Source organism: Peromyscus maniculatus, chromosome 21 (genome assembly GCF_049852395.1).
Source record: "Peromyscus maniculatus bairdii isolate BWxNUB_F1_BW_parent chromosome 21, HU_Pman_BW_mat_3.1, whole genome shotgun sequence".
Classification (NCBI taxonomy): Eukaryota; Metazoa; Chordata; class Mammalia; order Rodentia; family Cricetidae; genus Peromyscus; species Peromyscus maniculatus.
Genome location: NC_134872.1, coordinates 11299932 through 11316066, shown reverse-complemented (window position 1 = coordinate 11316066; position 16135 = coordinate 11299932). Strand labels below are relative to the sequence as shown.

Here is a 16135-nt window from a genome sequence, read left to right as displayed (position 1 = left end):
GATTGTCAGATTGAAGGCAACAAGCAGGAGAAAGGAAGGAGATGGCTGCTGTGCCGTCTGCCTTACAATGGAGGGACTTGAGATCTTTGTGTTTTAGGAAAGGACTTCTCAGGCTGCCCTGCCAGTCTCTGGGAACTGGGCTATACACGCCCAGCCTAGCCCACAGCATACTAACCAATGAGGAAGTCCTCTGCCCAACAATCCCACACACAGTAGTGACCAGGCCTGGGGCTAGGGACCACAGGGCCACATGTCAGTCAGGGGCAGGATGGATGCCTGTGGGGCCCAGCCCTAGGAGACTGGTCTCTGGGAGACGGGGTGGGGGTGGGGGAAGGGAGGGGACATGGGGGAGGGGGCTGTTATAGCTGCTGAGGGCCTGGCTGGCTCTGTGAGGTGGATTCCATGAAGTTAGATCTCAGGTGGCAGATACCCTTTTCTATACCCAGCAGTGAATGAGCAGTTAAGTGATGATTGATATCTGCTATAAGCATGAGTCAGGCCCAGGGACCTCTCCCAAAGCAGGAGTAACATGAACACTAAAACGAGGGTTAGATGGGGCTGGAAGGGCCCACATTTCCTATCTCCACCCTTCTCCAATCGTTCTGTTTTTCTGTGTTGAAATTGGTGGGTAGTCTTGCCAAAGGTGTGCGTTTTGCTGGGGTGAATTGTAGTCACTCTGGGACCGTGGGGGTGGAGGAGCCATAAAATCGTCCTTTGCAGGAAGTTCTACAAACATAAGGGCTATCTTTCACATAGGGCTTGGGAGGAATCACTAAGCTCTCTGTGTAGAAAGAGCGTGGGCTGAGCAGGCTGCTGGGCTCTGTGAAGTGAGAGAGAGCTGGCTGCCCGGCTCTGCAAACTCCAACTGTCCGCGATCAACAATGACTCAAAATTCACTCCCCTGAGGACGGACGGAGTGGTGGGGACAACTGGGGCTCCCACTAGCTCCAACTTTGTCACTCAGGCACAGGTGGCTCTCTGTAGGCGGCAGGGCTGTAGGGAGGGGCTAATTGTGTGGGTGGGGGGTGGCTCTGTGGGGAGGAGCAGGTCCTGGGCCGGCCCCTACCTTCGCACCCCTCCCCCTTGGGCCATGAGTCTCAGTCATGCCTGAAGCTCTGTCAGCCGAGGCTCCCAGGGGTACTCAGTCACCCAGAGGTGACAGCTCAAGCCTCTGAGAACACCCCAGTTCAGGATGCCCTCTGCCTGGATGCTGGGCACCCTTGGGTGATGTTCAGGAGATGCCCTCGGCCAGGCAGCCCAGTGCTGGCTGTGTCCAGGCTCCACTCTCTTTTGCATCAACAGGACCTCAAATGGGAGAGCTAGTTCCCAGATCCCATGTGCCTGAGTGAACTCCAGGCCCTGTGGAGGGCTCTCTGTGACACTTCAACATGGGGAGCCGGCAGCCAAGCTAAGACAGGTGGCCCAGGTGTGCCAAGTGGCTGGATGGCTGCTGAGCCCTGCTGTCTCTATGAAGCAGGTATCTCTGCTGGCGGCTGGAGTTCAGGCCTTGCCTCTGCATGTGGATCTCGCACATAGCTGGCCTGACACGATTTGCTTGAAACCTTGGATGAGCAACAGATAAAGGCAAAGTCACTCTGAGCTCCGAGCAGGCAAAGCCTTCCAGTCCTTTCTTCAGGACCTTCCCCTAGAGCAGAGCAGGCTGGTGGCACAGAGTCCTTACACGAAGCTGGGGTCAGGACCCCCATCATCATCCAGCAAGTGGTTCCTGGGTAAAGAGTTGGCCCCTAAGAGGTGATATGCAGGTCCTGGATCATGCTGGGTGTGAGCACTGACAGCCTCCTCCCTCCCTGGAAAAGGGCATCTGGGCTCCTCTCCCTCCTGGCATCAAGGTAGCAAGGACTGGAGTAAGGAGCCAAGAGGCCTCTGCTGGGTCTCCCCTGGATCCCTGTGAACACCGACACCGACACCGAGGGCAGCCAGTCCTGAGATGGTCTGTATAGGTTGGGACCCACCACCACTTGGTGATGATGGGGAAAAGAGAGGTAGAGAAGCACTCTGGCTGCTTCAGGATCCAGCCAAGTAGGAAGCCACAGCTCAGCCTCACAATGCTGTTTTTTGTTTGTTGTTTTGTTTTGTTTTGTTTCCTGAGACAGGGTTTCTCTGTGTAACAATCCTGGCTGTCCTGGAACCCACTTTGTAAACCAGGCTGGCCTCGAGCTCACAGAGATCCACCTGCCTCTGCCTCCTAAGTGCTGGGATTAAAGGTGTGCGCCACCATTGCCTGGTCACAATGCTGTTGTACAGCATCACCCCAGGAGCTCCCTGAAAGCTGGGCTTTAATTCAGGGTCTAGAGGACTCAGGGTTCTCCACAGAAATGAACCAACGTGATGCAGGCCCTTCAGCTGACAGGATGAAGCCTGCTGCCCTGAGGAGGAAAATCTACTTAGCTGAGTGTATTGACATAGAGGTTAATCTCGGAAAATTCGTTCCTATTGCTGTATTTAATGAGGCAATTCCACGTAATTTATCTGGTAATCAAGAGAGATTTATTTCTGGGATAATTTACAGCCAATAGAGATTGGTTATAGGATCCAGGAGAGATGAGGTACCATCCAGTGGAGAACTCAGGCTTGGCCTCCCATCCAGATTCCAGGACCACGAGGTATCCAGAAGAGACCAAGCACAAATGCACCTCGAGTCTTGGGGGGCTCCCTCTTGGCCACACCCCAGGGGCAGGTCATAGGCAGGTGTAGCAGTTACCTGCCATCACCCTAGGGGCAGTGTTTCAAGGTCAAAGCTGGAACAGCTACCCACTACACCTTCCCAGCAACACCAGCCCCATGTTGGAACCAGTGTTGTGGCTCAGCCACATAGACACTTGAGGGTCACCCTTGCAGGATCCTTTGCTTTCATCAAGAAGGGAGGAAATGGAGTGGCCTGTCTGTGGCCCTGTGCAGTTAGGCCTATGTCTAGGATGCTCTAGGGTGGGGCTGATATGTCCTCTACCTGCAGCTGTGCCTGGCTGTGTGCCCTAGGTGTGTGAGACTCTCAGGGCAAACCCACAGACCGCGGCCAGGCATAGGCTAACAGAGACAAAGGCTAACCCACCTGCCAGTGGGGATACTGTGAGTGATGTGATACCCATTACTGTTTCTAGAGGACAACTGTCCACTTCCAGGAGCTGGCCCTGACCCCAGTGGGCCTTCCATAGCCCTGTCCCTACCCGTGATTCATCGCAACAGGTCATGGCCTGTGGGCAAGAGGTGTGGACATGGGCATGCCAGGTCTCTGTGATGCTCAAATCCGGCCAGTGAGAAATGCAGGGACCTTGAGGCCCCCCAAAGCTGCTACTTTGGAAGCTTCTGGAAATAGAGACCTCTTGTCTGAGCAGTGGGTCTCTCTGACCTTCAGGGTCTAAGGATGCTCAGACTCAACCCCAGGGAAAGGCATCAACTGTGTCCTGTGGCGCCGTTTGGAGTGGTGGGAGCTCTGGAACATTCAGACACTAGGCGGGGGTTGTGGGGCAGGGCAGGTACTGTAAGATACAGGGAAGACGACGTCCGAGAATGTCCAAGAACAGCCCAGATGCCCCAGCTCATGTCCCAGAAGAGAACAGCAAATCTTACTTGCCGGATGAGTGACTGAGTAAATGAGTGAGTGAGGCAATGGAAAAGGAAGGATTGATGAGCAGGTTCCCACACCAGTGTGAGGTCGTGGTTTTCATCTTCCCACTGTCACAATAGAACTCTCCTCGGGAAGGTTGCCAGTAGAGGCAGAAAGACCGATAGCTTTTGGGACCTTGAGAAGCAATTTCACATAGTGCGTCTGCCAAAGCTTTTAGGATGTCACTGTGCACAATTACTATATAAGGTTGGAAAATATAGACAGAATATGGAGGAATCTGAAGACAGGGGTGTGATGCTACCCACAGGACATTTTGGTCCACGGCTTTCCCTTTTTCCTGTCTGTTCACTTTCACTATGAGAATGAGTTGCCCCAGCAGCTGTCCAGATGCTGATGCTGCTGAGTCAGATTCCACAGGGCAGGAGACATGAGTGTTAAAATGGTAAAGCCATCTTCCATCGGAAAGCGACTCCAGAAATGCCCATGCTTGGATGGGTATCCCATGCCCCTCGGTGTCTGTGTTCTGCCTGTTCATGACCTGTTCGTGGTCCATGCTCCTCAAAGATGCTCACCTTTTATCATTAACTTCTCAGATTCTGTTAAAGAGGAAACTTTACAGCAGGAGGCTTCTCCTGTACTAACATGCCTGTAAGGATGCTTGGAATTTCCCTCTGACTTGGGAACTTTTATTGAAGTGTTATTTATTTATCTATTTATCTATCTATCTATTTATTTATTCATTCATTCATATTATTTACTTATTTATATTATTTATTTATTTGAGATAGGGTCTCACTATGTAGCTCTGGCTGTCCTGGAACTCAGTATGTAGATCAGGGTGGTCTGGAACTTGCAGAGATCCACCTACTTCTGTCCCCTAAGTGCTGGGATTAAAAGCTTGTTCCACTACGCCCAGCTTATTGTAGTGTTCTTAAATGGCTTTAGAAGTGAGTCTGATTCCATCCTAGCTGGTCAGTCTGCAGCTCTCGGTATCTCTGGACTCCATCAGTCGTAAACATCATGTGACCGTGTCTCTCAGTCACTTACGAAATTTCCTTTGCAGGTTCTGGGGGTTTTCTGAGAGTCCGTAGGATCAGTATCCTCCACAATCGATACTCCCTCTGCCCTTTTGGCCTTTGGTTCCAAGGCTGCCCGGAGCTCTAGGACCCTGGCCGGATGCAGTATTCTGGAACCCGGCTACTCCATCTGTTCCTGTGGGTCCTCTGTCCTAATTAGCTTTGTCACTTTTACACAGCATTAAGTCAATTGAGGAACTTCCTAAATCAGACTGTCCTGTGGGTATGTTTGTGGAGAAATGTCTTGATGATTAATCGATGTAGGAGGGCCCAGACCACCGTGGGCAGCACCATTCTCTGTGCAGGTGATCCTGGGCTGTGTAGAAAGCTAGCCAAGTGGAAGCCTGTGGGAGGGCGAGCCATTAGATGGTTCCTCCAATCGTTTCTGCTTCAAGTTCCTGCTTGAGTTCCTGCCCTGACTTCCCTCATTGGCGACCGTGACTTAAAAGCTGAGAAAAACCCTTTCCTCCCCTAATTTGCCTGTGGTCAAAGTGTTTTATCACAGGAACAAAAAGAGATCAAGAACACTCCTTGTTCCCTGCGTTCGCCCAGAACTCTGAGTCCTGGACCACTGTCCTCAAGCCAGCTGCTCCCTCTGTTTCCACTCATCCCTTGTCCTCTGCCCGGAGCTCCAGGATCCCAGAACCCTGTTCCAGTACCTTGAGCCCATCTACCCCTGCTTCTTTTGGGAGCACGTAAAGGCAGAAGTGACTCCATCTTGACACTGGGCTTTTTGATGACAAGGTTCAAGGCTGGGCTGTGATCATCTCTGATCATCACACGCCTTTATTTTTGTTTTCCTCGGACAGGGGCAGTCCTGGGACTCCATCTACTCTCCCTCCAAACTACCCTGGGGGCTCTGCCAGTCTTGGGCTGCTTGATTCCTCACATTGCTCTCAGTCAGGTGCCTCATGTGCTCTGACTCAAGACAGGAAGCCACCTACCACTAACCTCTCGTAAGACTCACCCCCTACCCCCACTGACTCTCTTACATCACCTCCCACTCTCTCTCTCTCTCTCTCTCTCTCTCTCTCTCTCTCTCTCTCTCTCTCTCTCTCTCTTTGGAAAGGGTTTCATGCACCTCCAGTTGTCCTTAAACTCACTATATAGCTGAGGATGACTTTGAACTCCTGGTCCTCTCCCCTTCTCCTCCCAAGTGCTAGGATTACAGTTACAGGTCACCACACCCTGCCCAACTTGCCTTTTGTTTCTTGTTCCTCTTTTGCTACATTTCATTCTTCATGGGGATACCTTCCTATCCCAGGACCCAGGTGCAAACACCATATAGCAAAGGCTTTATTCACTCCTTCCTGTGATCCCATCGTCCCCAAGGGGATCTTCAGGGAAGGACAACCCAGGCCTCACAGTGTGAGGGGCCTGCCGGTCTTCACCACTTCCTGGGCTGGGCTAGCACTTGCCTAGCAGAGGGTGGAGATCGAGGGTGGCTCTGATGTTCTCACAGAGTTCTCACAGATAAATGGGGTAGGGCTTCCTCAGGAGCCTCTGCATAAGGTTGCACCTCATGACTTGGTGAGGGTACCTGCCGGAAGATCTAAGATGCTCCAATGAAGCTCGGGTGCTAGAAGAGACCTCCGCAGGGCTGTTAGCTAACCATGGGGAGGTCTTCCACCTCCAGTCACTCTTACGCTTGTCCTGCCTGGATTGGTGGTACAGTGCCAGGGGGCTGGCAGCTACGGTGACCGGGGCCTCCCCATTTGCTGGCTGCCAGACTGAGTGGAGGGACCAGCCATGCTAGGCACTAAAAGTACCACACACCGAGAATCAACGTTCAAACCTGTCTATCCCAGGGCAGGCCCCACATGACCTGGGCCAGCCTATTGCTCTTTAGTGACAGGGTCCTGAGAAGGGAGGCCTAGGGGATGAGAAAATAAGGAAGGGAGGAAAGCTGGGATCAGGAGGTCTTGCACAAGCTGATGACTTATGCCAAGTAAGTTTATTAAGAAGTGCAGCATCTTATATACAGTTTTTAGGGGCGAAGAGGGACAGTGTCAGCCAATAAAACAAACTACCATATAATGGGACTAAGTCATAAGAAGCTAATCAAGCAAGCCACCCAAGGGGAACATGGACTATTTCCAGGATGTCCGAGACTGAGCACACAGGCGGCCTTGGGAATAATAACCACAGACCCTTAGGAGGTGGGACAGTTGAGTTCTTGGGATGAAGGCGCAGCTCCCTCCAGGCCCTGGCCCCAGGCCGTTACCAGCCTTGCTACATAGTCTAGGTTTTAACAGGGAGCTGTGTTCCTTCTCCGTACATCAGGGCTTCAGGGAAAGCCTTGGACAGGCCTAGCCCTCAACACCCGTGATCTGCCCCAGTTCTACAAAGGAAACGGAGGCAGAAAGAACTAGACAGGCCTTGCTCTTTCAGGTTTCTAAGATGCTGGTCTCACTAAAGACCAGTGAGCTAGCCAGGCAGGGCTAGCTGATACCCTGTGCTGATACCCACACAGAGGAGGGCAGGAGCCCAGTCCCAGGCTCTGCTCACCTCCCAGAGCTTGGCCTTCATTCAGCTACCTTCCAAGCTCACACCACTGTCGCTGTCTGGAGTTCTCTGTGGGGCATCAGATGGCTCCTCTCAACAGCTCTCAGTTCTGCACCCGGAACAAAAACAGGAGGTGGCTGCCCTGGCCACCACCCACTTCCTGTGTCCAAGGTCAGGGCAGGGCAGTGTGGTCTGTGGGTTGGTCCTGTATCCAAGTTGAACACTGTGTGTGTGTGTGTGTGTGTGTGTGTGTGTGTGTGTGTGTGTGTGTGTGTGTGTGTGAGAGAGAGAGAGAGAGAGAGAGAGAGAGAGAGAGAGAGAGAGAGAGAGAGAGATTACGTGTGCGTGCACATGCATGCACATAGGTATAATGAGACGCTCAGCCCTGTATCCTGCTCCGGCTTTGAGCTTCCGTTTCCCCCCATTTGGAGAACTAAGTTTGAATACAGACTGCCGTGGCTGTCTGGGGGTGATATCTGTGGGGGCCTCTCCCCAAAGTACCATGCCTGTGCCCTGGAAGGACTCTCCCCGCTCTCCACCCACAGCAGCCCTGGCCTCAGAAAGGGGGCTTTCCTGAGGCTGACCAGATTGCAGTGCCTGTATGCAGATCTCAGGGACACATGCCAGGCCCCAGGTTAGCCAAGGGAGTTGGTGGACACATGTGTGTCTCCCCTAGCAACGTTCAAGGAACTCGGGGTTGAGGGTGCAGAAGCAAGAATAAATACAGCTGCCTCGGCTTGAGCTGGGTGCCCCGGGACCAGGAGACACAGAAACATTCAGAGCTGAGATGGATCCCGTGGAGCTTGGAGTCCCTTCCCTGCCTTGCTAAACCCAGAAAGCCAGGGCGTAAGTCTTGCTTTTCCTTAAGCGGGGAAGGGCAGGCTTCATTTAACAACTCTGGGCCCTGAAGATAATCTTTCTGAGGTCACAGGTCACTTTTAGAAGGGTCAGAAATGGGGCCACACGGGGCCTGTACCCACAGGGCCCCCAAATGGAGTGGCCTGAGGGTTTCATAACTACCACAGATCTCAGCATGGATGCCGGGCTTCAGGGAACGATGGTGATATCAAGGTCCACAAGCCGGTGTGCCCAGTACTCTGAGGCCATACGAGGCACTAAGAGCCATCTTCAAAGCAGTGACCTGGCAACCCTGCCCCCACCCTCACTGGGGCGCCTCAGTGGCTTTAGCCTTGCCCTGTAGAGGAGCTGGTCATAGCTTAGGGAGACATGTTGATTTTTGTTTCTGACAACATGGGCCCTGGTGCATGTATCTCTTCCAGCCTGCCTGCCACAGATTCTCATGTCTTAGGAAGTCAGACCCAGGGGCCACCGTACTCAGAGCATCACAGGTCCCACAGGCTGAGTCCTGACTTCTCTGGGTACTTCTAGGGGAAGGAGGGTGGCAGTTAGGTTCTAGGATAAGGACAGTCCTGCCAGTGCCCAGCTGTAAGGAAGGAAGTCATATCCCAGGCTCTCAGCATGCCAAGTCCCCAGCTAGCTCCCTTAGTATTTCAAGGCCATCAGTGTCATTGATTATAGGCAGGACAGGGTGCCATGGTTCTGGAAACATGGCAGCAGGTGGCCAGCAGTAGGGTAGTCCAGTCTGTGAATGAGCTCTGTGAAGCCTATTCTCTCCTGCCCGGGACAGAGATTCCAACAGGGTCCCCAGCTCCATCTCCTCCAGAGCAAGAATAGAGTCAAGGCTCCAAGGACTGCCTGAGACAACCAGAGACAGGCAGTCTCTCCCTGTGAGCCAGTTCAGTCCTGCCCCACAAGCACTCCAAGTTCATGGCTCTACCTGGGCCCAGCTCTGCTCTCTGGGTCAACCAGGTCTGTGGTCCAAGCTCACTTGGGGTACACAGGTGTTACAGCCCTGCCCTGGGCAGTGTGAGACACTGCACTTGTGGGGTGGGGATGGGGCTGCCTGTGTGGCATGCATCTCTCTCTTCTTCTCCTCCTCCTCCCTCCCTCCCTCCCCCCTGCATGTGTGTGTGTGTGTGTGTGTGTGTGTGTGTGTGCGTGCGCGCGCGCGCAGGTACATATGTGCACACACATGTGCACGCATGCCTGTGGTATCCCCACAGAGGCTGGCTGCCTGGCTGCTCTTCCAGGTACCTGGCCACCTGAGCCAATATTCAGGCCCCCACATCCTTCCCAGCGGTGGCTGAGTGGCCTCTTCCCCTGTGGACTTTGAGTGACAGCTGTGCTGACCCTGCCTGGTTCCCATACCCTGTGGCAGCAGAACAGGAGACCAGTAAGAAGGAGGTCCTCGGGTGATCAGCCTGAAGTCACCTATCCTTTCTCTCCACAGGACATGCTGGGCCCACACTCACTGCTGCTTGCTCTAGCTGGGCTGCTCTTCCTGGGATCCGGTGAGTTCTGTGGAGTTGTCCCTGCACATGACCTTCCCACACAGCAGGCCCACCTCATGTCCCCTTGGGCATAAATTTCCAGGTGGCTGAGGAAGGACCGTCCTCTAGGAGTAAGTCTCAGGCATGGACGGTTTGGGTCCTCCAGAGTACTGCCCTGAATCCCACTGGGGTGACTCAGAGCCCTTCCCAGACCACATAAGGCTGTAGACACTAGCCTGCACCCTCCCCAGAGCCTCGTCTGCCTTTGCCCACCCCCACTTACTCTTGAGGGCAGCCAGCATGGGTGCCGGGCCCTCATCCAGCCTGTCTGTCTCCCCAGCCACGTCCCAGGAGTGCACCAAGTACAAAGTGAGCAATTGCCGGGACTGTATCCAGTCGGGGCCTGGCTGCGCGTGGTGCCAGAAGCTGGTAAGAGCTGCGTGGGTCACCTGACAGAGTCTAAGCTGCCTTTTCTATCTTCCTGGGTAGGGATCTCTACTTCTCTGAAGCCAAAGGCACTAGAATGATCTCCTTAGGACATAGCAGAAATGACTCATCTAGAGGATTCATAGAGAATCCTCTAGAAGGGAGATGAATGTACCATGGTAACCCAAGCTGACCCCAGGTACATAGGGCGGGACAGTCCAGCTTCACAATATGAATCAAGAGCAGGAGGAGGTGAAGGCCCACAGTCAGGCATGGCGGATATTTCTCATCCTTGAATGACAGTCCCTCAGTCCAGCTGGCCCCCTCCTATAGAGAGCTCCTCCCATGGGACTAAACCTTTATCATACCCTTCTCCCAGGGTCCCTAAGCTGCTGACCCCACAGGGAAATGCACACATCACTCTTTCTCCTCAGTTGCCTGATCCTGTCTGGTGGAAGCTACAGAGGCAGCCCCTTCTTCCTTCATAGGTCTTTAAGAATGAGGTGACTCCTGTATCCAAACCACTGAGTGTTTTTACAAAAATGGACTGTCTTAGTTACTCTTCTGTTGTAAAAAAAAAAAAAAAAAAACAAAAAAAAAACCACCCTGACAAAAGCCACTTCAGAAAGGAAGGCTTTGTTTTAGCTCACAGGTAAAGATTACAGTCTGCCATGGTGGGGAAGTCATGGCGGTGTGGGTGTGGGGCAGCTAGTCATATCACATCCAGTCAGGAAGCAGAGTGGTGAATGTCCATGTTCAACCCCCTTCCTCATTTCTCTTCGGTCCAGGACCCAAACCTATTATATTCATAATGTGCAAATGTATAATGTATGCTTAACAATAATTGAGTATTAAAAAACGAATGAGCCTATTTAAAATGAGCAGATAAACATTTCTCAAAGAATAATACACATATAAATGGACAGGCAAATGAAAATAGTGCCACCCACACTGGGCAGGTCTTCCCACATCAAAGAACCTAGTCAACACAGCCCCTCACAGTCTGCCTGGAGCCTTGCCTGTTGGGAGATTCCAGATCCTGTCAGGTGGATAATCAACACTAACCGTCACGTGTGCACGTCCATATTTGATCCTGTTGTCAAACTCGGGAGATTTACTGTCAACCCTATGGGCAGACCGCGGGCAAATCTTGCCAGATTTTCACATTTTCCCTGGCTGTTGTAATCTGAGGACACACAGGGTGTCATTTTGCTTCCCTTATATCCAGAACATTCCCAGCTTTCTCCATCTTCACATCCTTGTTATTTAAGGATGAGTGGAGCCACCAGTGTAGAATGTCCCTTGGCGCTTCCAGCCAGGCATGTCCTCTGATTCAACTCCAGCGTACACCGGGGGACACCAGACAGTGATTCATCCTTTGTGCCCTGCATGAGGCACACGTGGTGCCCTCACAAGTGTGGCCTTCGTCCCTGCACTAATGATGTTTGCTGAGGTGGCACCTGCCAGGTTCCTCCTCACCTCCTGTGTCCCCTCACAGTGAATGACAGGCTCATCTGCGAGGTACTATCAGGTTGCTAGGATTCTGTCCCCACTCAGCTAAGTCGGTGACCTTGCAGTCTGTCCACTGGAGACTCAGGCAAGCTCCGTCACCACTGTAGTGGCTGTAAAAACGGTTCTCTCTTCTCTCTCTCCCCAGCCCCGACCCACTGATGGAGCTGCAGGTCTTTATTCTGTTCGTAGTTTATGACTATTATTTTCCCAGTTTGATGTTCAACTTGTCCGTGTCAGGCCACTGGGCCCCTCTAAGCTTCTCTGGGTGTCATTCATGTGACTTTTTCTCTTTTGTCATTTTTGTCTTGGTCTGAGACCTTTCATACTCTGGACTGAGCTGCTGTGCTAACTCTTCTCTGGCCTCCTGTAGCTGGAGTTTTCTCCAGTCCTGCTCAGATCCGCAGCCACTCAGACCCAAATAAACACACAGCCGTTTATATTATTTAAACTGGCTCAGGCTTCTTGCTATCTAGATATCTTAAATTAACCCATTTCTATAAATCTATACCTTGCCACGTGGCTTGGTGTCTTACGTTCTTGCTACTCATGGCAGAGGCAGCTGGCAGCGTCTCCTGACTCAGCCTTCCACCTCCCAGAATTCCCCTCTCTCCTTATCCCGCCTACACTACACTTCCTGCCTGGCTACTGGCCAATCAACGTTTTATTTATCCATCAATCAGAGCAACACATTCACAGCATCCCCAGCAGGCCTCCCCTCCCCTGGCCCAAGACTCCTGGGCCTTCATGAGAAGTGGCTCCCAGCATTCCCTGCAACTTCCTGCACCTCCTCCATCCCACAAGGTTTTTGACTTCTGTCTCCAGCAATCTGTCATAGGCAAAGCTCCAGAACAGAGAGGCTTGGTGTTATAGCCACTATCCTGTGACTGAGGGCTGTGGTACCATCCCTGGACAAGCCATTCTCGTTGGGACTGGCTTTCTTTTCTCCATGTTGAACCATTTTACGCATCTGAAATGAATCGTCAGGCCGCTTGTCCTACATGATTAAACATTGGCTTCTCTTCTCTATAGTCCTGCTGATGGTCTGTGGTGTGGTTTTTTGTTTGTTTGTTTGTTTGTTTTGTTTGTTTGTTTTTTTGAGACAGGGTTTCTCTGTGTAGCTTTGCACCTTTTCCTGGAACTCACTTGGTAGTCCAGGCTGGCCTCGAACTCACAGAGATCCGCCTGGCTCTGCCTCCCGAGTGCTGGGATTAAAGGCGTGTGCCACCACCGCCCGGCCGGTCTGTGTTTTTTGAGGACTTAAGATGCGGCTCTGAAAACAAGACAGAGCAGAGGCCCTCGGGAGGTGGTGTCTACTGCATTTCTGAGCTGTTCTTCTGACTTTACTGTCTGTGGGTAAACAGACAGTCCCTGCGCTTTTTGGTACTTTGCAGCTGAGCCAGACCTACTTTGGACGCAACAGGCTCCAGTTCGGGACCAAGAACAACCAAATACTTCCATGTCAAATCCAGGGGGCTTCTGAAGGGACACATTGGTCAGGATGAAGGGGCCCCAGGCTTTCCACTCCCCTCACCAACTCATTTCCCTACGAACAGGGAGAAGCTTGACCCTGAGTTCTGCGCTGAGTCTTAGCAAGGGCTGTGGTTCAAAGAGACCACCTACATTCCCTTGGGAGTCAGCAGCTCCCTGGGCAAAGGTCCTGGGGAAGTAGGGCTGGAGGGGTTCTGGCCAGTATTTGAGCTTGAGGCTGCTGATCAGCATTTGGGCTGGGGGTAGAGAACCCCACATCTTTGCTGATGGAGTTAATGCTCAAAAGATAGAGGAAAGTCCATAGTCTATGCTCCTAGTGACCCGGGGCTCTCAGGGAGACTTGGAGCTGTCAGGGAGACCTAGGCTGTCTGGGAGTCTGGTTTGTCCTAGATGACTGCCCCATCCCACAGGGGTCTCTAACTGAAGCTTCAAGGGCAGGTAAGGAGGAAACAGGGCTGGATCCCACTGTCTCAGTGCCGTGCCTTTCTGCCCGACCCCTCCGCTAGAACTTCACCGAGCGAGGGGAGCCTGACTCCTTGCGCTGCGACACGCGGGCACAACTGCTGCTGAAGGGCTGTCCGGCCGATGACATAATGGAACCCAGTAGCCTTGCTGAACCTCAGTATGACCAGCCAGGGGACCGGAAGCAGCTATCTCCGCAGAAAGTGACGCTTTACTTGCGACCAGGTAGGTCTGGACTCGCTGGCTGGAATGGGCCGGGTACGCAATGCGCCTAGAAACTCACCCTGGGCTGCCGATCAGGGCTGACAGAGGGCGTGTGTCTCTGGGTTGGATAGTGAACTGGGCCGGGTGATGAACTTCTCATCACCCAAGTCTGAGCTCCGGGGACTAGTGAAAGGGCTGGGTGGGTGAAACTGCTTGCCACCGAGCCTGGTGACCCGAGTTCAATTCCCTAGGACCCGAAGGGTGAACAGAGAAAACCAGCGGCTACAAAGTAGTTATCTGACCTCCAACGTGCATGATATGGTGTGTACAAGCCACCCTCCCATAAACAAACACGTAACTGTGTGGGTGGCAGTGGCGCACGCCCTTAGTCCCAGCACTCGGGAGGCAGAGCCAGGTAGGTGGATTTCTGTGAATTCGAGGCCAGCCTGGTCTACAACAGGAGATCCAGGACAGGCACCAAAACTACATGGAGAAACCCTGTCTCAGAAAACAAAAGCAAAACAAAACAAAAACAAACAAAAACCAAACAGATAACTGTAACTTTTTCAAAAGTTACTTCCAAGTCTGAGCTCTGCCCTGGGTGGATTCCGTCAACCCCACTGTCTGCACTGGCTGTCTGGGACTCTCTTAGCAGTGCGTTCTGTGCCTTGTTGAAAAGGGGAAGCAAACTGTTTAGAAATCACCGTTCATTTCCACTCTCAGAAGACTCAGGCACTCGTGGCAGCGTGAGCACCCTGGCAAGCCCCGTAGCCCAGTCCTGCGTAACTCTTTAAACCAGGCTTGTCCCAGGCATGCTCCACTGGGTCGGATGCAGTGAGGTGAGCGTGTGTGGGACAACAGACACACTGTGGGCAGGCTCCGTGTAGCTGTAGCCACAGTTAGAAGGGGGACCAGCCGCTAACCCTGCAAGCAGCTGAGTGGGCAGAGCGGGACCCTGGAGGATCATACTGGTTTCCTTTCTGTGGCTGTGATTAAATACCCTGACTCAAAGCAGCTTAGTGGGAAAAAGGGTTGTTTTCAGCTCACAATTCCAGGTTACGGTTTATCATTTCAGGGAAGTCTAGGCGGCAGGAACTTGAAGCAGCTGCTCACATCGCATCCACAGCCAAAAAGCGGAGAGAAGTGACTGAATGCTTAGTGCTTGGCTCACTTCCTCTACTTTTAACCAGACCAGGGCCCCGATGCGGGGAATTTTGCCGCCCACTCTCAGGCTGGGTCTTCTCACATCAATGTAGTCAGTCCAACACAATTCCCCACAGATATGCCCGTGGGCCAATCTCATCGACACAGTCCCTCAGTGGGACTCTTCCCAGGTGGTTTTCCTTTGTGCCCAGACTCAGCAGCGCCAGGGTCTAGTTGGTGTGTGAGGGGCAGGTTGTCAGGACAGAGAAGGAAGGACAGCATGAACGGAGGGAGGCAGAGGGGTGGCATCTGAGAGCTTGTCCTGGGGACAGCAGAGGACAGAGCTTGTCCCTTCATGTCCTGTGAGCTGACACAAGCCCTTCTGCTTCGGGACCTCTGCCCCTGACCCGGTCCTGTTGACCCCTGGAGGGCAGTTCTGGCATGCTGGCTTACCTGAGCCAGGTAGCCCAAGTTGGCACAGGTACGGTCCCTCCTAGTGGGAAGACCGGGGTGGTTCTCTGGGCCCTCTGTGAAAATGTTAATCCCTTGGGCTGGTTGGGTTCCACCCTTCTGGCACTTACTTCTAGCCACCACAGTCTGGATGGTTGGGCTTCCAACTCACGAATTTGCATGGCACACACACTCCCCACCATGCGGCATTCTTTTTTTTTTTTTTTTTTTTTTGAGACAGGGTTTCTCTGTGTAGCTTTGTGCCTTTCCTGGAACTCACTTGGTAGCCCAGGCTGGCCTCGAACTCACAGAAATTCACCTGGCTCTGCCTCCCGAGTGCTGGGATTAAAGGCCGCCGCCACCAACGCCCGGCGCAGCATTCTTATACTTGGAGTGAGCCACTTACCTGAATCCAAACCTGCCTGTCCTGTGTCCTGCCAGGTCATAGGAAACAGGGGAGGCACTAGGAATTTGGGGGCTGGGTGAGGGCTGACAGACTGCAGGCAGGCTCAAAGTGTCCCCTGTTCTCCTCTGACAGGGCAGGCCGCTGCATTCAACGTGACTTTCCGGCGGGCCAAGGGCTATCCCATTGATCTGTACTACCTCATGGACCTGTCCTACTCCATGCTGGACGATCTCAACAATGTCAAGAAGCTGGGCGCTGACCTGCTGCGGGCCCTCAATGAGATCACTGAGTCCGGCCGCATCGGTGAGGCCCGCAGTGCATTCGTGCATGTCAACCTTGGGAACCCCCTGTCACCACACACCTCCATCCACGCACCCCCTCAGAAGCAGAGGCTGGAGGAGCCACATGTGCAGTGTTTATGGGGCCAGAGTCAGCCCTGCATCGCTACCATGGGCCACACCTGGCCACGGGCTGCTAAGACCTGTGGACTCCTCCAACCTTTCTCTCCCTCTTCTTTATATTTTGT

At 53.0% G+C, this 16135-nt stretch overlaps 1 protein-coding gene across 1 annotated transcript in view; it reads left to right on the top strand.

The window, feature by feature from the left end:
* Positions 1–16135, top strand: part of Itgb2 (integrin subunit beta 2) — a 33691-nt gene that overhangs the window by 625 nt on the left and 16931 nt on the right. The window contains exons 2-5 of the mRNA XM_006989395.4: positions 9479–9539; positions 9859–9947; positions 13451–13631; positions 15742–15912. Coding sequence (XP_006989457.3) covers positions 9482–9539; positions 9859–9947; positions 13451–13631; positions 15742–15912 — 499 coding nt within the window. The 5' untranslated portion in view covers positions 9479–9481. The remainder of the gene's footprint in view (positions 1–9478; positions 9540–9858; positions 9948–13450; positions 13632–15741; positions 15913–16135) is intronic.